Here is a 27875-nt window from a genome sequence, read left to right on the forward strand (position 1 = left end):
ATATGAACTAACCCCCTGCCGTTCCCAGCTAAGAACCAAACCAAGTTCATAATCCAAAGGTGTTGCAATTATTCCCAAAGCCAAATGCAGTTAGTTGTCTGTCATCTGAGGGCTATAAAACTGAGGAAACTAACATCTGTTAGTGTTGGATATAAAAGGAGTATATCTATTATTTCGAATTCATTTAATATAGAGAAATGAAACTAAATTCCAACCTGAGTGAAATGAGTTGTAAATAATTTTGCTTAGAATAATTAAGAATAATAAATTCTGTTATACACCCAAAGTAATATAAAAATCTCAGCACTTTGGCAGGAATTGGCTCTATAAGCATGCTTGCTTATGCTCAGGTAAAAGGTGTGTTTGGCTTCTGATAATCTGCAGGGACTTAACCCCAGCTTCAGTTCACAGTGATTATTTATTTATTTATCTATCTATTTTTTTGGTTCACAGTGATTTTTAAGCTTCCTCTGGTGTCAAAGAATGGGAATGTGAATGTTCTGATGTGTAGGGAAACAGAGTTGATGCTTATGACCTGGATTCATATTTGTTTATCAGTATTAGACACATTGTATCTGTTTTGATTGATTTTTTTTCTTAGGGAAAGAAAAATAGTTTTGCTTGAATTATTTTCTATGGCTTTGCACTCACTTTTTCAGCAGAGGAAAAGAAAAATTCTTCTAAAATTGACTTTTGCATGTCTATTGAACCATGCATGAATTTCATCAGAGAGAGTCAGAGACAGAGAAACCTTGAAAGCCACAGAACATTTATTCTTTCCAGAGGCATGCTATTCAAATTGTCCCCCTACTCAATACAGGAAAGACTTTCAGAATGAGATAAAGAGGTGGAAATGTTCTTGGGCCTTTGTTATGAATGTAATATTGTAAGTACAGGAAATTTAAAAATTAGAAAAATCAGAAAACTAAATGGATGGAAAAGAGTGAAGGCAAGAATCTTTTTATAGGAAATTCTTGCCAATAATTTTGGAGGATATATTGGTGCTTGGAGTGAGATGACTCATTTTGTACTAAGATTTTGGGTAAAGCAGCTCTTTTCCTGGCCAACTCATATCTGACTCATTTACCACTAGTGAATAAGGGATAAAATGCTCCTGGCTAAGAACCATTGTAAGTATTTTTTGTTCATTTTTCTTGGGGGGGGGGGCAAGAGGGAGATGACAACACAGTGAAAACAGTCATTTCATTTTTACAACTTATTGATGAACCATGAAGAGTAAATTGTTTGAAAAAGGCTGATATGTGGGGATGCATTTTGGGGATGATTAATTGAAATACAGTTTCAAAACATAATTATTAGGGGGCAAAGACTTGAGCAAGAAAGAAAAAATTAGTGGATCAGAAAAAAAAAGATAAAAAAATTAAAATGGGGCCCAGTTATATGTTCAAAGAACATTTAAACAGATAGACCTGGTCACATATAGCATATATATTTATGCTGAGAAGCATTTAGCTTCTAAATGACCTAAAGTCATTTTTTTTTTTTTAAGGTTTAGGTTTTTTCTTGTTTAGTGGGAGACTGTACCTTTAAAAGATTATAGCTTACATTGGTTGGATATCTGTTTCAAATGCTTCTACTTTGAAAAGGTCAGTGCAGTATTTAGGTTTATTCTTGAATACTAGTTCAGGCTCTGCTGAAAATCAAGGAAAAAAAATTAGAACTTCAGGATGATCAAATATTATGTTACTGGGAACACATATATACTCTAGAAATCCTGTCTCTTTATCTCTCTCTCTCTCTTTTTTTTTTTTAAACCAAGACGAAAACTAAAAGTTACACTTTTCAAATGTCAGTTAGACCTATTGATTATAGTGTGAATCATGTTAGATTTTCTTAGTACAATCTAGTCTGGTTGTTTGTTTAATCATTTTATCTTCAGCTTTTGGCAACTTTTCTCGTGAATGAGATGGTTTCATATCATTATATAATACAAAAGCATGAGAAAATATATGATTCCAAGTCTAGCTGTTTTTTTGTTTGTTTGTTTTTTTTTTTTGGAGTAACTGTCTTATTCGTGAATATTAAAGAAGTATAATGATATGCTGGAAAATCCCAGGTATCTTCTACCTTAGCTTTTAATGGCCTATAACGTGTGCCAAGGACATTAATAATCACATTTTTCTGTATCTGAAAATGTATATAGAAATATAGACCACTATTAAATACACATTCATGTCTAGTATACCTAGAAACACAACTTCGTTTTCCATTCCTTAGCATTGTGTCTCCAAGGCTTCTAAAAGCTAAATATTGTATAAATTATGCAGGTTTCTGATTTTTCTCTATGATAACTTTATTTTGAGCACTTGTTTATCTAATCAGGCAAACATTCCAATACAAACATTATTCTTAATTTTTATCCAGTGTCAAGAAAGTCTTAGTTGAAAAGTGGGCTAGGTGGCCTAAGATTTGGAGGCTCCTGATAAAAGGAAGGATAATCTGTCCCTTCTTTTCTTCTTTTTCCTCCTCCTTTTGGGACCATCTTTTTATCTCTGTTTTCAGTGCCTACCATGTGGTCAGGGGATGGGGCCTGTATGAAGTCTGACTTAGTATGATAGGGATTCAATCCAGTGCCCATTTATATATTCAGGGTTCCATTCTGAATTCTTTAAAGAAGTGTTTTATAAGGAAAAAGAAACATATTTGAATAGAACTCTAAGTAAAATAAGATGCATGATAACTTTAGCTTCCCATCTTCTCATCTTCATCTCTACTCCTTCACTCTTGTCTTTTTCCCACTACAAAGGAAGAATAGAGTGTGACTCTAGAATCAACTTACAGAGGTTCAAATCCCATCTTCAACTTAATAATTGTGCAATCATGGGCAAGTTACTTGTCTCCTGTATTTTCCTTGTCTTTAAAATGAAAGGAGAATTTCTTAAGGTTTTGAGGATGAAATGAAATAGTATATCTTAACACAACACCTGATACATAGTAAGTACTCAATAAAGGTTGGTTTTATTATTTTTCCATCATTTTTATTCTTCCACCATTTTTTTTTCTCCTTAAATACATAGCTCATCATCCAGTGATCTTTATTAGAATGTGGAGGCTGTACCTAGGCATCTGACTGTTCATGGGTTAAATCATTAAAACAATCATTAATAGCAAGAGATTGACAAATAATCTCTAAGCAATAAATTGACTGAGTTAATTAATCTGCAATTATCTGGCTTAACTCAAGACTTTCACAATGCCTAATACACTGTAGGTAGTAAATACTGAATGAATGAATGAATGAATGAATGAATCCAAAAACAGAAGACAACATATTGTTGAAATGGTAACATAACATTTTATAATGATACCTGAGCAATTCTTGTCTCTTGATTTACTGTATTTTCTGAGATAATCAGTCTTTTTATATTTTATAAGAGTTTTCAAAATGTATGTTTTATATTTATTTTCTTTTATAGTACTAATTGACAATGTCAACTTTCAGATTACAAGAATCCGTAGTACTCATATAATAAATATGGATTGAGTGAATAAACATAATAAGGGAGGGGCAAAGTATCTGTCTGAATGGAGAAAGGAATTGTATATAGGGAGGGAGAAAAACTTGGTAGTGATGCTGACATTACAGGATTATCCTCCAACCTGCAGAATGAGGAAGGAGAATATCCAGTCCATTCTTTCTTTAACACTTTCTGATTAAAAAGTGTTGAGAGGCAGGGTCACAAAGCTTCCTCGTAGTCCTCAAAATGTTCATATACTGGTTTTCTGTTTCTCTAAAAATTGCTATAAATTTAATGACTTAAAATGACAGAAAGAAGAGGTTGGCAGGGCTTGGGTCCTTTCCTTGAGGAGAGAATCTGCATCTTTGTCTTTTCCAGCTTCTAGTGGCTACCTGCATTCCTTGGCTCATGACCCCTTTCCTCTATCCTCAAAGCCAGCAACTTTATATCCTGCTGACCTTTCTTCACTTACCATGTCTCTCTCTGACTGAAGGAAGAAAGCTGGGCAAGCTGGCTTTCAAGCTGGGAAAGATTCCCTGCTTTTAAAGACTCGTGATTAGATTAGCTCCGCTAGGATGATTTAGCATAATTTCTTCATCTCAAGGCACTTAACTTTAATCACATCTACAATGTCAGTTTTGCCATGCAAAACTTCCAGGGATTAGAACATAGACATTGTTAGGAGCTATTATTCTTCCTACCGCAAGAGTAGACATGAACAACCAGCTATAAGTGACAAGTAATTTGCTGTATTGAGCTTTAGAATATGAGAAGACCTATCACGGGCCTAGAAAAGCAGAACAATTCACAGAGTAGAACAACAGAGCCAGGGTAGAAAAATATATAGAATTTCACCTAGTAAACAAGAGGAAAAGTATCTGAGATAGAGACAATAGCTTGAGCAATCCTTCTATTTTTGTAAACTTTTACTGACAGCAGGTCCAAAGTACCTTCTTTGCTTATCCAAACTCTTACAGTAGTAATTTTCTTACTAGTTCCTATATCTACTTTTGCCTTCTTACCAATCCATTTTCTATACAGGCAATCAGAGAGCTCTTAAAAACAAAACAAAACACAACTGGACAGCAAATCCTGTCATGCCTTTGCTTGAAAACCTTCAGTGCCTTTCCATTTCCATTAGCATAAAGATCATCATTCTCAACAGGACCCATAAGCCCTCCATGATCAAACCCTTCCCTTGATTTTGTACGTTATATCTGAAATCTTTCCTCTTTGTTTTCTGATCTGTGTTCCAACACTGAACTTGTTTCCTTTCTTTTTTTCAAATTGGGGTATACCTTACATATAATAGTATGCACAAACCAAAAGATTTTTTACCTATTCTGTACTCAAATAAACATCACCCAGAACAAAATCAAAAACATTTCCCTTACCCAGAAAATTTCCTTATGCCTCTTAGTCAATGCTGTTTTCTCCAAAGGTAATTTTTTTTTTCATTTTAACACTGTAGATTAGTTCTGCCAAACTTTAAATTTCGTTTAAGGGAATCAGAAGTTCATACAGCTTTTTATCTGTCTTCTTTTACTCCACTAAGCATAATGTTTTTGAGATCCATCCTTCAGTAGTTTGTTCATTTTTATTATTGTGCATTATCCCAGTGTATAAACACACACTAATTTGTTTATCCATGTACCTGTGGATCAGTGTTTGGCTTGTTTCCCCTTGGGGCCATTAATTTTGCTAGGGATTTTTGTTGAGACATAATTGATATATAACATTGTGTTACTTTCAGGTGTAAAACAGTGATTTGATATATGTATATATTATTAAATAATCACCACAATAACTCTAGTTAACATCCATCAGAACACATAGTTAAAGTTTTTTTCTTGTGAGAACTTTTAAGATGTATTCTCTTAACTTTCGAACAAAAAATGACAGCATTTTTAACTATAGTCACTATGCTGTATATTACATCTCCAGGATTTACTTATTTTGTAACTGGAAGTTTGTACCTTTTGACTACTTTTACACACTTCACCTACCTCTTAACCCTACCCTCACTTCTGGCAACTACTAGTCTTTTCTCTGTAAGTTCAGGGGTTTGTTTTAGATTCCACAAATAAGTGAGATCATATAGCATTTGTCATTCTCCATCTGACTTATTTCATCTAACATAATGCCCTCAAGGTCCATCCAAGTTGTCACAAATGGCAAGATTTTCTTCTTTTACTACGTATTTATTTATTTATTTATTTTGAGAGAGAGGGGATTGTGGGGGGTAGGAGAGGAGAGGCAGAGGGAGGGTGAGAAAGAGAATCTTAAGCAGGCTCCATGCTTGGGGTGGAGCCCCATGCGAGAATCAGTCTTATGAAAGATGAGATCATGACCTGAGCTGAAATCAAGAATCAGATGCTTAACCAGCTATGCCATTAAGGTGCTCCAGTTTTCTTCTTTTTTATGGGTGAATAATACTCCATTGTATCACGTTTTTCTTATCCATTCATCACTAATAGATGCTTAGGCTGCTTTTATGTCTTAGCTATTGTTAAGTCATGCTGCAGTGAGTATAGGGATGCATTTATCTTTTTGAGTTAGTGTTGTCATGTCCTTGGATAAATACCCAGAAGTGAAATTGCTGGATCTTATGGTAGTTCTATTTCTGATATTTTGAGGAACCTCCATACTGTTTTTCGTAGTGGCTGCACCAGTTTACAACACACCAACAGTGCACGAGGGTTTTCTTTTCTCCTCTGACACTTGTTATTTCTTGTCTTTTTGATAATAGTCATTCAAACACATATGAAATAGTGTCATATTGTGGTTTTGATTTGCATTTACCTGGTGATTAGTGATGTAGACACCTTTTCATGTCCTGTCAATCATCTGTATGTCTTATTTAGAAAAATATCTGTTCAGATCCTCTGCCGTTTAGGGCTATTACAGATAAAACTGCTATGAAAATTTTTTATTATTGTGGTGAAAAGCATGTAACATAATGTTTGCCATCTGAACCATTTTTAAGTGTACAGACCAGAAGTGTTAACTGTATGCCCATTATTGTGCAACATCTCCCTAGACCTTTTTCATCTTGCAAAACTAAAACTCTATATCTATTAAACAACAATTTCTCTTTTCCTCATTCCCCCAGCTTCTGGAAACCACTATTCTACTTTCTGTTTCCAAGAATTTTATTGCTTTAGATATTGGTAGAATTATGAAGTATTTGCCTTTCTGTGACTGGCTTACCTCACTTAGCATAATGTCGTAAAAATTCATCCATATTGTAGCATATGACATGATTCCGTCCTTTTTAGAACTGAATAATATTCCATTGTAGGTATATGCCACATTTTCTTTATCATTCATCTATTAATGGACATTTAGGTTGCCTCCACCTCTTGGATACTGCGAATAATGCTTCAATGAATAGGAGTGTGCAATTATCTCTTCAAGATCCTGTTTTCAATTCTTTTGGATATATACCCAGAACTGGAATTGCTGGATCATATGGTAATTATATTTTTAATTTTTTGAGGAACCTAAGTCTCTGTGAAATTTTTGTTCAGGTTTTTATTTTGTGAACACAAGCACTCAGTTTTCTTTGATACATACCTGGGAGCGAAATCACCAAGCTACAGGGAAGCCATGTGTTTTACTTTGTAAGAAACTTCCAAACTGCTTTCCAAAATGATTGTGCCTCTTTCATTCCCGCCAGCAATGAATGACTATTCCAGTTGCTTTATGTCCTCACCTATACTTTATAAAATCAGTCTTAAAATTTTTAGCCTTTCTAGTGGGTGTGTAATGGTGTCTTCTTGTGGTTTTTAACATTTTTTCCAAAGACCCATATTCATGTTCACATCATGCCTCTTGGCACATACCCTCCCCTCTGTTTGGAATACTTATCTTCCTTTACCTCCCCCTGACCCTATGCTAGCCTCTCTATTTTCTTCCACTTACCCTTTAGGTCTCAGATCAAATATCACTTCCTCTTCTTGGTTAATGTTCACTGACCATCAATCCCAAAATTAGATCAGATACCCCTGTTATATTTTCTGTGTCTCCTCTATACTTCTAATACCTAGAACAGAGCCAGGGTGTATAACAGACACTCAGTCTATTATTGTTTGAGTCAGTGAAAAATTCAGTAACATGGGGAATATCAGAACCTGTACATATGTGGAACTTTGGAGGCTATGGGAAGGTAAAACTATGACAGCCATTCTGGAAAGCAATTTAGTACGATTTACTATACACAAAACATATGACCTAGTAATCATGCCCCTGTGCTATATGTATATACTGAAGACTTTCTCATCTAGGGTCATTAAAGTACATGTACTAGGATGTTCACTATAGCTTTATTCATGGTGGGTAGAGAGAGGGAGTCAAACCTGGGATCCATTATTGAGAGAGTGAGTAGTTAAAACGTGGCAGGTGTATACCGTGGAGATGCCATGTAGTTCTTAACAGGTACAGACTAGGTAAACATAACTGCATTGAAAGATTTAATAAATACAATACAGAGTGAGAAAATTGAGCAGCAGAAATTATGTATGTGTATAAAAATAAAATTTACATAAAATAAAAATATATGCCTACAAAAAAATAATATAAAGCTCTGAAGAACACCTTACCAACAAAATAATGTACATAGCATTAGATTGCTTGCCTTGGAGGAGGAAGAGAAAGTAAGATATTAAGGAGTTTAAATTAAATCAACAAAACAAGAGAAAATATGTCATATTAAATAACATTATTAATATAAATAAAGAAATACTGTTTTAAAAATCATAAGAAATGAAATATATTTAAGGAAATGTACAAGAATTTAAGGAAAATGCAAGAATTTAATTTTATGTTATATCTTTTCTCAAGTTAAATTCTTGCTGCTTTATATTTATAGACGTTTTCTTAACCTGTGATTGCTGGACTGAACAGATCCTTCTCTTAAATATGTGTAATCTTTGCCCTTTATTGATGAAAAATGATCAGTGTTCACTGTGAAGTTGGCTTGCTCTAATAGAAGTTTATGTCTTCAAATAGCTAAACTATTGAACTAAAATTTATCTTTGGAGGTTTTATTTTATATGTATCCTTGACCTTACTGTGTCTCCGTCTTACCTAATTACAAAAGAAATTAAATTCAAATCTGTAAAAATTGCATCTCTTCCCTTTCCCCATCTCTTTCCACAATTCTGTTTTTGTTAATCAAGGTAAGTTTGGTGTGTGTACATAGATGATGGAAGTGGGAAGCCCTCCCATTTCCAGAGCATTGCTTCTCAGTCTTTAACCAAAACAACCATTAAAAGGTCATTCCTCACCAGTTGACTTTCTAAGTGTTTCATGAAAATGATTTCCTTAAAAAATGATCTTTTTAAAGAAATATGTAGACATATAAAATAGTTACATAAGGATAGGAATTAAATAAAGACAGTACACCTCCACTGAAAGCTATGATACTATAAATCATCACAATGGCAGATATAAATAATACAATTCTTCTATAGTTGTTCAATACTTTACAGTATATAAAGCATGTTCTCTTAAATAACCTCATTCAGTTAAGCCTAAGAGCAAGTCAGGGACTATTTCAACTTTTAAAGAGAAAACTGAGAATCTAGAAGTGTGGACTTGCTCAAAGTTAAATTTTAAAAAGTGACATAGCTTGGACTTAAATGCAGAGCATACCTTGAAATCCAGGAGTTTCTCCAACCTGCTCTGCTACTAACACTATTTCTATACAGCAAGACACCGAGAGAGTTGGTCAGTTATGTGGATGTGTATTTGATTCAGTAGAAGGTGGGGATTATAAGTGGACTATTTTCAAAAAAGTGGTCAGTATGAAATGATTTTGAAGGGAGAAAAAGGAAGAGAAGCATCTGATGCGAAGTTTTATATTGTACCTGAAAGTCCCCATGTTTCTACAGAAGAGGATCCATTTTTGCCAGTAAGTATGGGCTGCACAGTAGATACCCTACTCATGTCCTCAGAGCCCAGGGTGGTCATGTATACATCTGGAGAATGCACAGATCCTTCACCAAGGGTAGATATTTATTACGTACATCTCTGACCCCTGGGACATTTTCCCTACACACTATTTTCTCTGAAATTCCAGCCACAACTAAGTCCTGGGTGTAGGGGAAAAGACAATTTTGCTGTTGCTTTGGGTTAGAAATAGGGAAATGCAAGCTGGGAGAGTGATGTCACTAAGATGGGAGAGCAGAGACCTGAGCTTTAGTCTCCCAACAAAGATCAATAATTGGACATCTATCAGTCCAAAAATATAGCTCTGGGAGAGCTCAGAAGTCCACTCAAGAAACTTTAGCAACAGAGTGGACCAAAACAACAGAGTGGAAAATAAACAACAGAATAACAGCCCAAAAAGGGAAGGAAGAACGGTTTCATTTTGCCTGAGTCATCCCATCCTCCTGACTCACACTACTCAGCACCAAGAGTGCCTGAGCTAGAAAGAGTTCTCCTTGCTGGGAAAGAAAGAGCAGAGTGAGTGACCAGCATCCCCAGCCTTTTGGGACACTGCAGGAAAAAAAACCACTTCAGTTTCACCCACCCAGAGAATTGGCAAAATGGAGATATATAGAGATGGCTAGGAACAAAGAAGAAGGGTGGGGGCTATCAGTACCAGATATGCAATGGGAGTGATCATGGTTTCCAGTGACATGTTCTGCAAGTACCCCAGCAGCTTTCACCAATGAAGAAACCAATGTCCAAAACAGCTGTTTCAGACCCCTGCAGATTTTACCACTGAGGGTTTTCCCCCTAGGTTTTCAACATGCTCACCAGTTATCCAGGTCTTTCTCTCTTTTCTCCCTCTGCCACCCATGTCTCTGCAGCCTGGGATTTATACCAGCAGCCCACTCCAGCTACTGTGGCTACACCAGTGCAAGATGCCAACCTTGACCCTGCCACTGACCCACCACCATGCACACACTCAGGGCTGGCCCTTCCTGCTACGCACCTGCACATGCTGGCCTGACTCCCATCACCAGCCTCCACTGCCATGAATGCACGCATGGCAAGACTCTTCAGCCATAGGAGTCCATACTGACAGTCAAGGCCCCCACAACTGCCAGCAGACAGGATTCAGCCCTGCTTTCTGTCACTGGCCTGATCTGCTGAGCCCACATGCAGCTAGCTCTTCCAACTGTACACCTGCACACCCTTGGCCAACTCACATCTCTAGCCTCAATGCCATGCCCATATCTGTGTTGAGACCCTTCAGCCATAGGAGTATACTCCAAAAATTGAAGCCCACATCTAGCCCTGACTCCTATCATTGAGCTCAACTGCATCTTCCCCTCCACCTATGTACCTGCACCCCACCAGCCTGAGTCCCAGCACTGGTTTCCAGTGCTATGCACCTTGGGAAGGCTTGCAGTCACAGGAGTTGGTGCCAAGACCTAGTGCCCTTGCAGCCAAGTGTGTGCACCACCAACTCTAGCCACCACGGTGGCCCATCCTGGTCTCTAGGTGCTGTACTTGAAGAAGATACTGAGGACTCCAAAATCCCTTGCAGTCACTCCAGAATCTCCCCACCTGCCCTGCCATCATAGTGCTCACCAAAGACAACACAGCTGTCAGTGTTGTGGACCTGAGGTGCCTGAGCCAACAAAATACTGTGCCTTCCTGACCCAGATACAGAGCCACAGGGATCGCCACCAAAGGAACAGAGTAGACTTTTAGTAACTGACCCAAGGAAATGGAGATACATGAATTGCCTGAAAAAGAATTAGAAATAATTGTTATAAAGGTGCTCAGAGAGTTATAAGAGAACACAAACAATTCAACAAAAATCAGGAAAACAATAAAAAACAAAATGAGAAGTTCAGCAGAGACAGAAAACAGTAAATAGTCAAAGTTTGGAGCTGAAGAATACAAGAACTGAATCAAAGAATTCAGTACAGAGCTCAATATCAGACTGAACCAAACAAAAAGGAATCAATAAAGTCAAAGACAGATAATTTGAAATTATTCTGCCTGAGGGGCAAAAAAGTAAAAAATGAATTAAAAGGAATGAAGAAACCCCTTAAGGGATTTATGGGACATCATTAAGACAATCTGTGAATTATTGGAGTCCCAGAAGAAGAAGGTGACAGAAAATTTATTTAAAGTAATAGTGGCTGTACTTCTCAAACCTGAGGAAAGATTTAGATACCCAAGTTTATGGAGCTAATAGGTCAGCCCAAAATTCCAATCCAAAATGATGTTAATAAAATAATAAAACTGTCTAAATCAAAGACAAAGAGAGAAATTTAAAAGTGTCAAGAGAAAAAAAAAATTGTCTCATACCAAGGAACTCTCATAAGACCATCAGTGGATTTCTCAGCAAAAATCTTGCAAGCCAGGAGAGAGAGAGTATGATGATATATTCAAAATGCTGAAATTAAAAACCTACCAGCCAGAATAGTTTACTTAGCAAAGTTGTCCTTCAGAAATGAAGGCGAGATAAAAATTTTCCCAAACAGAAGCTGAGTTAGTTCATCACCACAATACCTGGCTTAGAAATGCTGAAAGAAGTTCTGTAAGCTGAAAAGAAAGGATGATAATGAATAACATGAAGAAAGCATAGAGTGGCTAAATGGATTTAAACAAACAAACAAGATCCATCTATATGCTGCCTACAAAAGATCCCTATAGTTTTAGGATGTGACACACGCGTGCTCAAAGTGAAAGGATGGAAAAAGATATTCCATGCAAATGGAAACCAAAATAGAGCAGGGGTAGTTATATAAGAAAAAATAGAATTTGAGTCTAAAACTGTAACAAGGTCATTATATAATGATAAAGGGATCAGCTTATTAAGAGAATACAACAATTATATATGCATCCAACATCATAACACCTAAATATATTAAGCAAATATAACAGATCTGAAGGGAGTAATACACCACAATACAATAAAAGGAGCATTGAATACCTCACTTTCTACAATGGATACATCTTCCAGACAGAAAATCAGTAAGAAGACATCAGACTTGATCTATACTTTAGAACAAACGGGTCTAACAGACATGTATAGAACATTTCATTCAACAGCAGGAAAATAACACATTTTGCTCAAGTGCACATGGAACATTCCCCAGGACAAACCACATGTTCTGTCAGGAAACAAACCTTAGCAAATTTTTAAAAACTGAAAACATACAAATATCTTTTCTGACCACAGTGGTATGAAATTTAGAACGAATAACAAGAGGAAAACTGGAAAATCCACGAAAATGTGGAAATTAACTCTTGAACAACTAATGGATCAAGGATGGAATCAAAAGAAAATAAAAAATATCCTAAAACAAACAAAAATGGAAACGCAGTATAACAGAATTTATGGGATAAAGCAAAAGCAGTGTTAAGAGGCAAATTTATAGCAATAAATGCCTAAATAAATAAATAAACAACCTAACATTACACCTTAAAGAACTACTAGGAAAAATATCAAACCATGCCCAAAATTATCAGAAGAAAGAAGATGACAAAAATCCATAGAAACAAATGAAATCAGCAGAAATAAATGAAATAAAGGATTTTTTAAAAACAGAAAAGATCAACAAAATTCAGTTGCTTTTTTAAAAAAAGACTCAAATAATAAAATTAGGAATGAAAGAGGGCCCATTACAACAATAATACATATGCAAGTATCATGAGAGACTACTATGAACAGTTATATGCTAGCAAATTAGATAACCTGCAAGAAATTGATAAATTCCTAGAAATTTACAACATACCAAGACTGAATCCTGAAGAAATAGAAAATCTGAACAGACCAATAATGAGTAAGTAGATTGGATCTGTAATCAAAAACCTCTCAACAAAGAAAATTCAGTTCCAGATCTTTTCACTGGTGAATTCTTCTAGAACATTTAAAGAAAAATTAACAGCAATTCTTCTTAAACTTGTCAAAAATATTGAAGAGGAGAGAACACTGTCAAACTTATTTTAATATAGCCCATATTACCTCATTCCCACAGTCAGATACTACAAGGATTCTACAAGAAAAGAAAATCATAAGCCAATACCTCTAATGAACTTTAATGCAAAAATCCTCAACAAAATACTAGCACTTTCAACCACGCATTTAAAGAATAAGAGATTATGCTGAGTGCAGTAAGTCAAGCACAGAGCGTCAATTATACAGTTTCACTTACTTGTGGAGCATAAGGAATAACACAGAGGACATTAGGAGAAGGAAAGGAAAAGTGAATTGGGGGAAATCAGAGGGGGAGGTGATCCATGAGAGACTGTGGACTCTGAGAAACAAACAGGATTTTGGAGGGGATTTGGGTGGGGGTGGGGGTTAGGGGAGCCTGGTGGTGGGTATTAAGGAGGGCATGTATTGCATAGAACACTGGGTGTAGGGCATAAACTATGAATCTTGGAACACTGAAAAAATAAAATTAAAGAAAAAAAAAGAATGGGGCGTCAGGGTGGCTCAGTGGGTTAAGCCTCTGCCTTCAGCTCAGGTCATGATCTCAGGGTTCTGGGATCGAGCCCCGCATCGGGCTCTCTGCTCAGCAGAGAGCATGCTTCCCCCTCCCCCTCTGCCTGCCTCTCTGCCTACTTGTGGTTTATCTCTCTGTCAAATAAATAAATAAAATCTTAAAAAAAAAAAAAAAAGAATTCAACATCGTCAAACAGTATCCCTGAGATGGTTGAATGTGTACACCTCAATCACTGCGATGCACCACATTACTAGAATGAAAGGTAAAAATCATATGATCCTCTCAATAATGACAGAAAAAGTAACTGACAACATTTAACATCTTTTCATAATAAAAAAAACTCTTAAGAAATTAGATATAGAAGGAACATACCGCAACATAATAAAGACCATATATGACATTCCCAAAGCTAATATCATACTCAACAGTAAAAAGTTGAATACGGTTACTCTAAGATCAGAAACAAGACAAGGGTACCTGCTCTCACTACTCCCATTCAGCACAGTACTAGAAGTTCTACCCAGAGCTATCAAGCAAGAAAAAGAAATTAAAGGCATCCAAACAAGAAAAGATGAAGTAAAATTGTCTCTGTTTGCTAATGACAATCCTAGAGAGTCCACAAAAAAATAAAACAAAAACAACAACAAAAAAAACCCGTTAAGACTAATAAACCACTTCAGTAAAGTTTCAGAATACAAAATAAGATCTATATACCAAAAAGAAGACTAATGAAAGAAATTGAAAAAGACAGAAGATTTAATGATGGTGAAGTATCTATACTATGCAAAGTCATCTATAGAGTCAGTGCAATTCCTATCAGAATTCCAATGGCATTTTCCACAAAAATAATTTTTAAAAATCCTTAAATTCATACGGAATTTAAAAAGACCCTGATATGGGATCAGGAGGCAGACAAACCATAAGAGACTCTTAATCTCACAAAACAAGCTGAGGGTTGCCGGCGGAGGGTGGGGGGGTGGGGTGGGATAGGGAGAGGGTGGTGGGGTTATGGACATTGGGGAAGGTATGTGCTATGGCGAGTGCTGTGAAGTGTATAAACCTGGCGATTCACAGGCCTGTACCCCTGGGGTTAATAATACATTATATGTTAATAAAAAAAATTAAAAATTAAAAAAAAAAAAGACCCTGATAGCTAAAGCAATCTTGAAAAAGAACAAAGGCATCCCATATCCTGAGCTAAATCTGTATTACAAAGCTACAGTAATCAAAACAGTATGGCACTATCATAAAAAACAGACTCATAGACCAATGGAATAGAACTGACAGCCCAGAAATAAACCCTCAACTAATATCTACCAAAGGAGCCAAGGATATTCAGTGAGAATACAATAATCTCTTTAGTAAACAATATTGGGAAAACTAGATATTCACATGCAAAAGAATGAAGTTGAATCCCATCTTACACCACTCACAAAAATTAACTCAAAATAGACTGAAGACTTAACTTAAAGACCTGAAACTATAAACATAGTTATAGTTTAGAAGAAAACATAGAGGAAAGCTCCTCGATTTGGGTCTTTTGCCATGATTTTTTAGATATGACTAAAAGAAGAAAAAGTAACAAAAGCAAAAATAAGTGTGTGTAACTACATCAAATTTCTGTGTACCAAAAGAAACAATCAACAAAATGAAAAGGCCACCTATGAAATAGAAAATATTTACAAACCATGTATGTATATGATATATGATGTACTTGTAAACCATGATACATATGATTCAATAGCAAAAAAATAATAATTTGATTAAAAAATGGACAAAAGACCAGAACAGATATTTTTCTAAAGAAGACATACAGATGGCCAACAGGCATATAAGAAGATGTTCCATAGCCCTTATCAGTAGGGAAATGGAAGTAAAAACCGTAATGAGACATCATTTACATCAGTTAAAATGGCTAGCATAAAAAAGATAAGAGATAATAAATGGTGGTGGTGGAGATTCCCCAAGAAATTAAAAGTAGAACTACCATGTGATACCACAGTCTAACTTCTAGGTATATATCCAAAGGAAACAAAATCACTATCTTGAAGAGATATCTGCAGTCTCATAATCATTGCATTACTCAGTATAGCCAAGACAAGGAAACAGTCTAAACCCTGTCTCCATTGATGGATGAATGGATGAAGAAAATGTGGTTTAAACTTTCAATGGAATATTATTCAGCCATAAGAGAGAAGATTCAACATGAGTGAAGCTGAGGGCATTAAGCTAAGTGACGTAAGTCAGACAAAGACAGACAAATACTTATCTGTATGATCTCACTTATATGTGAAATCTAAAAACATTGACCTCGATATGTATGTAAGTTGATGGATGTTAACTAAACCTATTATGATAATCATTTCACAATAAATGTAAATGAAACCACCTTAAACTTATACAATGATACATTTCAATTAAACAGAGAGTAGATTGATAGTTACTGGGAGCTGGGAGTTGGGGAAATAGGGAATGTTGGTTAAAGGGTACAAATTCCAGGGATCTAATGTAAGGCAAGGTGACCATAGTTGACAGTACTGTATTGTATGCATGAAAGTTGCTATATTACTAAATCTTGAATGTTCTCAACAACAACAAAATGGTACTTAGGTGAAAGATGTGTTTTTGTGGTAAACATTTTGCAATATATATGTGTAATCCAATCATCACATTGTACACTTTAAATTTACATAATGTATGTCAGTTGGGTCTCAAAGCTGAAGAAATTAGGAAAACTCAGTCTCCATTAGAGTACCTAGTTTGAGGATTCTACACCTGTATTATCCACATATTCTTAGATGTAAATAAGTTTGTTACATATAAATTAGCTACATAAATGTTTTCTTTAAGCATTTAAGAATTTTCTTCTCAGAATGCTGATAATTTTAGTTTGGAACAATTTTAATAAGAGTATGACTCATTTAAATAGCTTTTATCTTATATAGCAACTCTAAACACCTTCTCATAGCCTCCTTATCCAGTATACTCTTGGTCAGGCTACGACTACCTAAGACATGATTTTTTTGTTTTGTTCTCCACGTGGACTCATGTAGAACTCCCTCTTCTGGGTAATGTTAAGTAATGAATAACTGATACTTCTCATTCTTTAGAGAATGCATTAAAATCTTTTTTATTACCATCTCATTGATAAAAACTTTATTTCAATATTTTAAATTTATTATAAAAACACTAAGTTAAAATGGCAACTACTTACAAATGCATAGAAGTCTTGGCTTTTTTTCCATTATAAATCTATAAACAAACATAGCTAAATAGTCTTCATAAACAGCCATGTTTTAAACATGGCATTTTTTTCTAATATGAAAGTAATTCATTATAGAATAGTGGAAAATACAAACTGTCTGAAAAAGAAAATGAAAACCATCTATCTATTATTCCACCACCCAAAGAGAATAATCATCCAAATACTATATTTCCTTAGCTTCCTGTGGTAGCATAGACATAACTCTGTCTTTGTGCCATTCACATAATTTTATGTATGTGTTAGATGACAAAGGGACAAATCCAAAATATTAAATAAGTAATGTCTCATAGTGTTTATTATTTACAAGTCAATTTTATCTCCTCTTTTTTTTTTAAACTTCATTAATTTTCTTAGGAACGTTTTTCCCCCATAGTTTTGAACTGAAGCCACCGCTAACAGTATATTTACAATGTTAGCAGTGGCAACATTAGCAAATCCTAGAGCTCAGATTCAAACTCAATTCTCTTAGAATCTCAAATCCCAGTTCTCTTCCCTCAACAGTCCAACTACTTCAATGTATTTGTATTTCTGCTACAATCTGTCCCTTTGACTAAATTAAAAATCATTCTAAAAGTTTGCCTTAAAACACCCTCAGAGTGTTACTAAATTAAGTTTAAATATCAAGTATAAATTTTCAAGCAATTAGTTTTGGTTTTGCCTGAGCAGAACACCCCACAGATGATGTCAAATAAAAACTATTTACACACTACCATAGAGCATTTCTTATAAAAACGTTGGGTCTGTAGCAGCGATTTGCTAATCAAATTCAGAATTTGATTTGAAATGCCTCCGGCAGGCAGCCAATCCAGTTATGAAAGCACAGAAGCAAAAACTAGAGCCCTGGTGAGTCTCCTCCAGAAGCGAGCTGGGTGCTTTGCTCTCATTAGCAGACTGGTTCCATAGGAAATCATTGTGATTGCTTCTAAAATAAAATATTGTAGTTAATTTTTTCAATAAATTATTGGACTGTACTAGACACAAAACATGTACATTTCAGAATCTAGAATTATAAAATATTTTGACATGTTTTAATATAAACAGGAACATTTCCAATGATTGCTTGGATCTAAAATGTTTTTCCACTTGACATTTGTTTATACTTCCTAGGAAAGAAACTCTATTTATGGATAACTGAATAACACAAATAAACATCAGAGAGAGCTGAAAAATCAGCTTTGATTATGCATGAAAATCTACAATGTCATTGTGTACTCTTATGCCGTATTCTGATTGCCTGTTTATTTTTACAGAACTGCTGGTGAGCCTATGGAAGAGGAGCCAGCCTTGTGAAGTGCCAAGCCCCCCACCCCCATATTTCCTGTGTGTGACATCATTGTGTATCCCCCCACCCAGCACCCTCAGACATGTCTTGTCTGCTGCCTGGGTGGCACAGATTCGATGTAACGTAAACACTGGGCACAAAATTCCGAACAGCAGCTTCACTTGTTCTTTGGATGGACTTGAAAGGGCATTAAAGATTCCTAAAACGTAACCGCTGTGATTCTCAAGTTACGGTAAACCACTATTGGAAGAAACTGCTTCCAGCATGCTTTTAATATGCTGGATGACCCACTGCCAGGCCCTAAGTATAAACTAATAACATCCAGTATGGCATTAGATACTATTAATTATTATGGATGCTGTGACAGCCAGAGAAATTCTGGGCAAAACCGGAAAAATACTCATTCCTGACATTCTGATCAGTTTCTTATTGGATAATTTTTGTCAGTCTTAAACTGTTCACAGAATTTGCTTTCAGCTATGAACGGACAGCAGTTCCCAACATATTGCAGGGGTTGTTTTGTTTTGTTTTGTTTGTTTTTTGGCCTTTGTTTTAAACACATGGTTCAATTCTTGCTAGTAAGAGTTCAAGATGGAAGAACTGGGATGAGGCTTTTTCCAATAGAATAAACCATCCTGTATCTCAAAGTCCAAATGCCAAAGGACCCTCACATACTGTATGTAATGGTGCAGTATTTTATGTCCATGTTTTTAGAAGAATAACCCTATTTCCTTAACATCCCTCTGTGTGTTCTCACACGTGGGGGATTTGCAGTTGTATTTGAGGATAAGGTCTCCCATTCCCCTCATACGTCCCTTGCTTTGATGATAAGTAGTATCAAGCATATGTTCCACAGAGGATGGTCTTAATTTTTTTTCCAAATCTATCAAGAACCTAGTTTGCACTTTCCATCTTCTTTCCTCCAGCACATGCTTTTTCTTACCTTTCATCCTTCCTTCCTTACAGAAAAGCTAAAGATTACCCACAATCTCCCTGGCTATTCAGGAGATTTGAGTATTTCATTACTTTTAACTTTTCAGGTTAACACAGTTTCTTGGTGTGATGTGTTCTTTTAGCTGAGACACCATCAAGATGAAGCAATATCACTGAATTTTCTAGATCTTCAAAATGTGTTAATGAAGGCATTGCCTATTTGAAGTCACCTTGAATTGTGTTAACCTCGAAGTTGTGCCTTCCTGTGGGGAAAAAACACACACACAAAAACACATATTTAACCTTTGCACATGTTGCCTTAATGTCAGAGGCTAAAAATAAAGGACATTTATTTCTGAGATGAAAAGCGGTTTACTAAATATAAGTAGGTTATGCCCCTGCCTCCCCTACATTTTATTTCAATATATAACTCAAACACCTAAAGACAGTGATGTAGAATACCTCGCAGTATTTAATATCTGACAATGCTTTTGAAAGAGTTGATGTTTCTTTTTATATATTTTCCTAACTCAAAGGATATATTAAACCCATAAGGGAAGATTGTCATGCTTTTATTCAGAAATCTGAAAGAAACCTTAATTAAAACAAGGTTTTAGGGAAGGCCATGATATGAAAGATATAGAACAATATGGTTTTAGTTAAAGAGGACTCTAACCTGTAAATCAAAGATGAAAGATCTCACTCAAGTAGAATTATATAACTCCCTTTTGTTATACAGTCAGACCATATTTTTCATGCATTTGGTTTTCTTAGGATTACCATTTTAATTTTAAAGACTTTTATTACATATATACAAAAATGGCTCAATACTTGGTTTAACATCTTAGAAATTTGAGACACCCTTTGAAATAGGAAATCTGAAATGGTATGTAACTCAGTATTAGGTAAAAATTAGTTTTATTGCATAAGGGTAAGGTCAATCTAGATTCATAATAGTAATGAATTTTTGCAAAAAAATTCATATTTTCAGAGAAATTCATGCCAGTCATATTTGCTAGCTCTTCTATTTTCTGTAATCGCTTGAGGAGATTTACTTACAGAAAACCAAGTAGTGGAGCCAAAGGAACCCCCACCCCCAACAAGGAAACTTACATCATATTTTAATTGGGAACGTAATTGTGACTTCTTAAAATCAACTTGATAGTAACAAATCTCGATTATTACTTTCAGTCCTCCCAGATATTTTTTAGATGTTGAGTAAGAAAATGAAACAGTACAGTGCAAGCATACTAATTTACTGAAGTTGCCTTTAATAATTTTGCCACTTACTTACTATACACAACCATCAACCTGATAAACCCAAATCACTAGGACATCTCCATGGTTATTTAAATTTAATACATGACATATTAATGAGTTTATCACACATCCTCCCATGTGGTACTGTACCCAATTGGTTAGGTCTTCAGGATACTCGGACAGGCAGATAAACTATGGAGAGGATTAATCACAGCTGAATGTAGTTGTAAGAACAGAATGCCAGTGCTTTTTGATTATACCGTTACAAGCTGTAGCATAGCCCTCAGGGACAGAATGGAGGCTTTGGAGAATATCAACGCTTCTTTTGAAATAGACCAGCACTTTTTAAAAGGGTGGTTCCACGTGGTAATAGTTTTCTTCACTTATATATTTAATTTTTATTGCTCATAATAATAAGAGGTTATTAGAACTCCTCTCTAAATATTATCAATAATATATCTTTCTGATCCATATTTTGAAGGTTAAATACACAAGCTTTCTCACAATCTCATAGCTCATACATGATGAATAAAAATGATGACTTTTTAGAAACCGATTCGTAAACAATCGTAGGGCTTTAAAAAGTTTTGATAATAAGTACAAAAAGAAAATTTTCTCAATTATATAGTACAATCCAGGGTTGCATATAGAATTTAAAAATAGACAGTTTTATTAGGATAATAAGTAAAATGGACTTCAAGTGGTAATTGAGGCTATTTAATTATTGCTTAGTAAATAGGAAGAACATTTTGAGATGAAATATTTTAAAACATTTTTAACAAATTTACAACATCGATATTAGAGATAGAAATCCACTTTTAGAGAAAACAGAGATACTCATGAAAAACTATTACAAATCACATTTCATTACCAATCACAAGAATTGAAACCTTGCCTTCAGTTTTGACTATAACCCTCTGCAAAACTTTCACATACCTCTCACTGAAGATAAACAGAAGTACCTGGCTGGCTCAGATAGTAGAGTGTGAAACTCTTGATCTTGGGGTTGTAAGTTCAAGCCCCAGTTGGGTGTAGAGATTACTTAAAACCTTTTCATAAAAAAAAAAAAGAAAGAAAGAAAGAAAGAAAGAAAAAGCATGGTGGATTTGAAAGCAGGACAACTCCTCACGCAATTTCAGAAACTGTAGGACTGGTCTCTCCCAACAGTTTAGTACTATTTTGTTTATGAAGGTCATTCATAAAGCTTTGTGGATTTACTGGGTTTCTTCACAGACTCCATATGGAAGTAAAATAGAATGACCATGTGGAAAGTCTCCTGGGAGAAAATTTCTCTTCAATCAGTACTTTTATACTTACTTTTTATACCAGCATCTATGTTTAGTATGGTTTATTTAAAATATTTCTTACTATTTTTCTTCTGAAAGTCTACACTCAGTTTATCTCAGTGAAAGTATTAAATGTCTAGCAGCCACAAAACAAACAAGCCAAAGGTTTCTGTCTTAAAACAATTCATTCTGAGATTGAAATAATCACTCTGTCAGAATTTGACATTGTCATTTCTAGTGGCATCTATCTTATCATTCTTTTCGTACTTCAGGAATGAAATCACTTGACTTGCTGAAAAAATAAGAGAAAAAAAAAAAAAAAGAAGTAGTAGGGAACAACACCTACCTGTTCAGCTATTCCATAAAGAGGGCATTTTCACCTCCAAAAGAAATGAAAACCAGATGATATAAGCTAAGAAATGGAGGCTTTTTATTGTTGTCTTCAAAACTGGTCATCAACATGGCCATGATCTTCTTCAAATATCTCTTGTATTCCCAGAGGATACAATTGTATTTTGGTCTCCAGCAGTATTTTATACTATTTACTGCCTTTTGAATGAAGTATTATGAGTATTACATCACCTGAATTAACACCATCACTAAAATGTGGAAGTGCCTATGTGTGTCTTTTCCCAGTCATATTTACATTGAAAATCATAGACCGTGCCTCCTTGCTTTTACTCCATCAAATGCTTCATGAAACAAAGCATGCTTGTCATGTGGTCGAGAGTATAAATATTTTAGATGAACATGGTTTACTCATACAGGACTCTAGAACTTGATTTCTCCAAATCAGCTGCAGTCTATTTTTTTATTAAATACATGGGTGGTTTTACATAATGGTTTATGCAACAACTGAGTCAATTAAAATATGCTAGAAATAGCTGGGTCAGACTGTTGAAACTTAGACTGTTGATCTGGGACTTTTGGGGCTTAATCTCGATAATAGAGTAATAGGGGTGTAACAATTTCTCAAACCATCTTAATTCTCAAACTGGAACTTTTAGCAAATACATGGTGAATTCACCATACAGTGCCGGTCTTCCTAACCAATCATTTCCACCTTTCTCTCCTTCCCTTGTCCAACTGCCAATACCAAATTGCCATATCTAAACTACCAGAGTAATCTCTTAAATCTCTATATTTCCTAAGTAAAAACAACCTTGGCAACTTATTTTCTGAACACTACTAGGTGTGCTTTGATTCATGCCTATTTATATAAACTCTGATGGATACTCTTTATCTTCCTTTTTACCTCTTCCTTTTCAAGAATCACTTGACTTTTTTTAACTATTCTTATTTTAAAATATAGATCCAGTTATTGTCTTTTGGTCTACAGTCTTGGACCTGGTACTTTGTTTTATTAATACAGAATTTTTCTTTTGGTCTCCAATATAGTTTTCCACCATTCTTGGTACTGCCTACTTGTGTTGTACTAGTAATCACATAAAGAAAATTGTATATACACTTTTCTTGCCCTTTGGATGATGCCTTTGTGAGTCAAACTCAGAGGCATAAACTCTAACCTGAAGAAAAAAATGGCAGAAGTGTAATTTTAAATCAATATAATTTGGAAATAAGATATTATTTCCAGACTATTCAAAGAAAATTGGAGTTCTTTTATTTTTCTGTTTGGGCCTTAGGCACATTAGAGGCAAATGTTGCAACATCAAAGAAAATAAGGAGGGTCAAATGTTTTGTGGGACAATGTAGTCATGTCCTTTAGGCTTCATTTCAGTGCCCTTTCTTAGAGTTGGCATTTTATGACACTTGATATCTTGCAGCAATTTCAGGCTATTGCTTTTATTAACTTAAAATTGAGTAGAAATGAAGTAATAAAACAACTGAGGAAATAGGAATTCTGAGATCTGAGGAAGAATTGCACTTTCTTAGGGATGAAAAAATTGTTTTTAGATAAACTCTACCTATGCTTTTTCTAAGTTTTAAGATTCTTAAACTTTTTCTGGATGAGCAGTGTCAGTGTCTGTCTCCACAAAAGCTGGGTTATATGAAATTGCCCTTTCAGTGGTTGCTAGGCATAAGAAGCGTTCTGTTACAAGTGAATGATTATTTTGTAGATTATAGCCTCGTCACTTTGTGTCATTTGAAAGCAAATATCCTGATATTTTTAAACAAGGTGGGCAGGGCAGGCAGGAAACCAATATTTATTACTCTCATGATTAAACACTTTAGATCAGGCTTGTTGATGTGTATGCCAAAATCTGGAATTTCTGGCTTTGTGTAAAATGAAAATGTCTTTTCTATTGTGGTCTGATATCTGTTTCTGTAATAAGATCATTTTGTTGTCCTCTGTGCACCAGTGGTTTTGCCCTTAATTTTTTTGGCTAGCATTCACCAAAATCTGTCATCCAGAGCTGCTGAGAAAAATACATGTTGCCAAACTTCTTTTCTTAAAATTGTGCTGCCAGTGATGTTTTCCCAGATGTGAAAAATAATTATCTAATAAAGGATTAATACCTAATAACAATACCATTGTTGAACATGCTCATGGAATGTTTACCTTCTTTCTGATTCCTTTTTTGTATTTGAAAATATTGAATGGATAATTCAATGGTGTGTTCCAAATTATTGTCAATGTTATTAATGTTGTGATTCTCCTTCAAAGAGGATGAAAGATCCCCCTTTGTCTTCTGTTTTCTACTGAATTAGATTTTCCTCTAGTCCTAGTGAGAATAAAAGCTGTTTGAAATAAAAGTGTTCTTATTTGTCTACCTCCTTATGTTCACCATTAGACTCTGAATACTAGATATTTGACAAGTATTTGTTGAATAAATAAAATATTAATTATAAATTATTGTGACATATACTGTTCCACTTTCAAAAGGGCTTCAAAAACTGCAAGGGTTATTTGCAAATAAGCCCCCTTTGTAAAGGGAGAATTAATAAAAAAAGAAAAAGTTGGTTAAGACAGAGTTGCTCTTTGAATGTAATATGCTGGTCAGGATAAAGAATCATAGCTCACACTGGTTAAGCCCAAACTCGTGCCTGTTACTCTACTGTACTGAGCACTATAGCAGAATTACATTATTCATCACATGACCCCTACATCATGTATCATTACTCCCACTTACAGATGAGGCATGGGGCATGAAAAAGATTAACTCATTACTTACCCATGGTTACAGATAGTAAGAGATAGGCTTAAATCCCTGTCTACATCTATCTAGCTCTAAAGTCTCTCCTCTCTCCAAATGGCATACATGATATGGCAAAGATGGCATACTAAAGATGTTTTTTAACTATAAAACTGTGACCTTCAGAATAGACTATATGCTCAGTCTCTGCTAACCTTATGATTTTATTAAATTATCATTTTAAATGGATTTGGTAATTGTGGCTAGGTTTGTACAGTAAGTGCAAGTTACAAAACAGTACCCCCCCCCCCATTTCAACATCTTTCTTTAATCTAGCCAACAACCCTAAGATGTCTTTGGAATACATATTTCAAAAACTCTTGAAATCTATTCCAAGACCAAAACTTATTTTTGTGTTTTATAACCCCCTGTAATGTTTCACAGTCTAAAAGATAACTGTTTCCAGTGGACAATGGCTTGGATTCCTTCTGGGGAAAGATAGTAATGTTTTGTCTAACAGAAAATAAACTTGAGATGGAGTGGGTGGGTAGAGTCGGTTTCAATGGTAAACACCTTTGGTTTAATGAGATTTATCAAATGGCAAATGTTACTTCATGGTTCTTTGTTTCTTTTAAGTTTCTATGGTGAAAAAAGAGTAATTGAAAATGAGAATGAGTGTATTATTTTTAAAAACTAGTTTGTAGTTAAAAATAGAAGACTAAAGAATTTCTTTTACTACTTACACTTTTGGAATTGTTTGAGTTAAAATACTTCCAAATATTATAATTACAGCTTTGTAATATCAGTATCAATTACCATGCTCCTTCCAGTTGACCATAACTGGATGATTCTGCACATATCCTAATAAGTACTTTGGAAAAGACTGATAGTTGCTCTTCCACATGTCATAAGAATAGGGGAACAAGATTCAGAGATGGAGGTGAACGAATTCCCATTTTTTGCATTGAAAAAGCTAGAGATACAATAAAGGAAAGATTGCACTTAGGTTAAGTCAGATTTTTTGAGTCCTTACTATATTTAGAAAAGGCACTATTAACTTCCTATTGAAAGCTTATAAAGTACATGTAAAATTTGATACAGTCCCACATACATTTTTTTGCTTTTTCCCCAAAAATAATCATTCCAAAAGTCTAAGATTTAAAAACGTAAGATGTCATAAGGTAAATCAATTTAATCATGTGATAAAATTAATTTTAATAAATTATACATTTATGAAGATTTGATTAGCTATGAAGATTTTATATCCATTTTAAATGAGGTTTTTCCCCTAAAGAATCTGTATTTTTAGTGTGCTCTTCTTAAGATTTCTCCTTTGCTAAACATTTTATTTTAGTTGCTTATTTTTAAAATAAATATATTAATAGTTACTAAGCCCTTAGTCTGGGCTCTCATTTATCTTTCAAAACACTCCCTTGAGAGGAATAATTTAATAGATAAGGAAATTGAGGCTTAATTGCCAGAAAGAAAAGCCTATCTTCTTTACTGCTAGTCAAACGATTATATTCAATGTAACCAGCATTCGCTGAATGCCTACAATATGTCACATGTATTCAGTACTTGTTCTCATAATAGCAAGGAGAATAACAAGAAAATTGGCAATATGACTGTATAAAAGAAATGAAAGTTTCATGAGAACTCCTTCTTATATAGCTACAAAAGAAATACTACCAAAGAATAGATTTGGGTTTACAATTGTGTGATACGAAGGCTTTAAACAAAGTGTGGCCTTTCTCCATTGAATTATGACATAGAGGCAGACACAGAATACATAGGAGAGATATTTGTTCTCTAAATTACATAAAATTACATCCACAGGAAGATTTGGGCAAAGATCTATCAGAAGGGTCAATATGATTTAGGGCATTTATTAATGTCCCTTTCATCCCTAATGTCTACCATCCCTAATGTCAACATTCAGTTAAAAGTATATAATGTTGAGAATTAGAAAGAGGAGACTAAATTTGTAGAGACCCTAAAAATCCCCTCAGAAATTTCTTTCTAGGGGTGCCTGGATGGCTCAGTCGTTTAAGCATCTGCCTTTGGCTCAGGTCATGATCTCAGGACATTGGATTCCCTCCTCAGTGGGGAGTCTGCTTCTCCCTCTCCCTCTGCTTGCCGCTCTCCCTGCTTGTGCTTACTCTCTCTGTGTCAAATAAATAAGTAAAATCTTAAAAAAGAAAGAAAGAAAGAAAGAAAGAAAGAAAGAAAGAAAGAAAAGAAAGAAAAAGAAAAATTCCTTTCTAAATTGTAAGCATTTGGATTTTTGTCATTATTTGTTTTTTTAATCAGTTAATTATAATTTCTGTGCATCAAGTCCCAGATAATCATGTTCTTCAATAACCATTTCTGCTTTATTTCATTTGCCCTTTAATGAAACATAATTTCCAACCTCTCTTACTTTTTAAAGCAGTGATCTTGATAAATGGTACTCTTAGTTCTTTGATCAGACCCCAAATCCTGATAGGCTGTACCACTCTCATCGGACTGTATTTATACAGGGTCTCTGTGCCATTAAACTTGGCTGCCACTGTGAAATTTGAATTTCCCCAGTTTAAAATTCAGCTCATACTTAACTAAATGCATTCTAACTTCCTTTTTTTTTATAGAGAGACATGTATGTCTCTCTCAAGACCCAGCAATCCCACATAGTCAAAAACACTGCTTTGCAATTAGTGAATATTATAAAAGGATTGCTAGATACTGTGAAATAGTCCCTTCTTGTCACTACTCCTTTAAGCTCAATGGAAAGTGAATGGAAACATATAGGGGACCCCATACTAAGTAAACTGTTATAAAATCACTGTCCTTGTTGTTGAGATCAAGCCAAGTCAGG

The 27875-nt window shown here is 34.9% G+C and overlaps 1 protein-coding gene across 1 annotated transcript in view; it reads left to right on the forward strand.

Annotated features, from left to right (window-relative positions):
- The window catches only part of HDAC9 (histone deacetylase 9), a 526228-nt gene extending 507573 nt beyond the window's left edge, over window positions 1-18655 (forward strand). Inside the window, exon 25 of the mRNA XM_080818413.1 lies at window positions 18416-18655. Within this exon, the coding sequence (XP_080674539.1) occupies window positions 18416-18455 (40 nt within the window). The 3' untranslated portion in view covers window positions 18456-18655. The remainder of the gene's footprint in view (window positions 1-18415) is intronic.
- Window positions 18656-27875: the final 9220 nt, after the last annotated feature.

Source organism: Martes martes, assembly GCF_963455335.1.
Source record: "Martes martes genome assembly, chromosome: 11".
In the NCBI taxonomy this organism is placed as follows: domain Eukaryota; kingdom Metazoa; phylum Chordata; class Mammalia; order Carnivora; family Mustelidae; genus Martes; species Martes martes.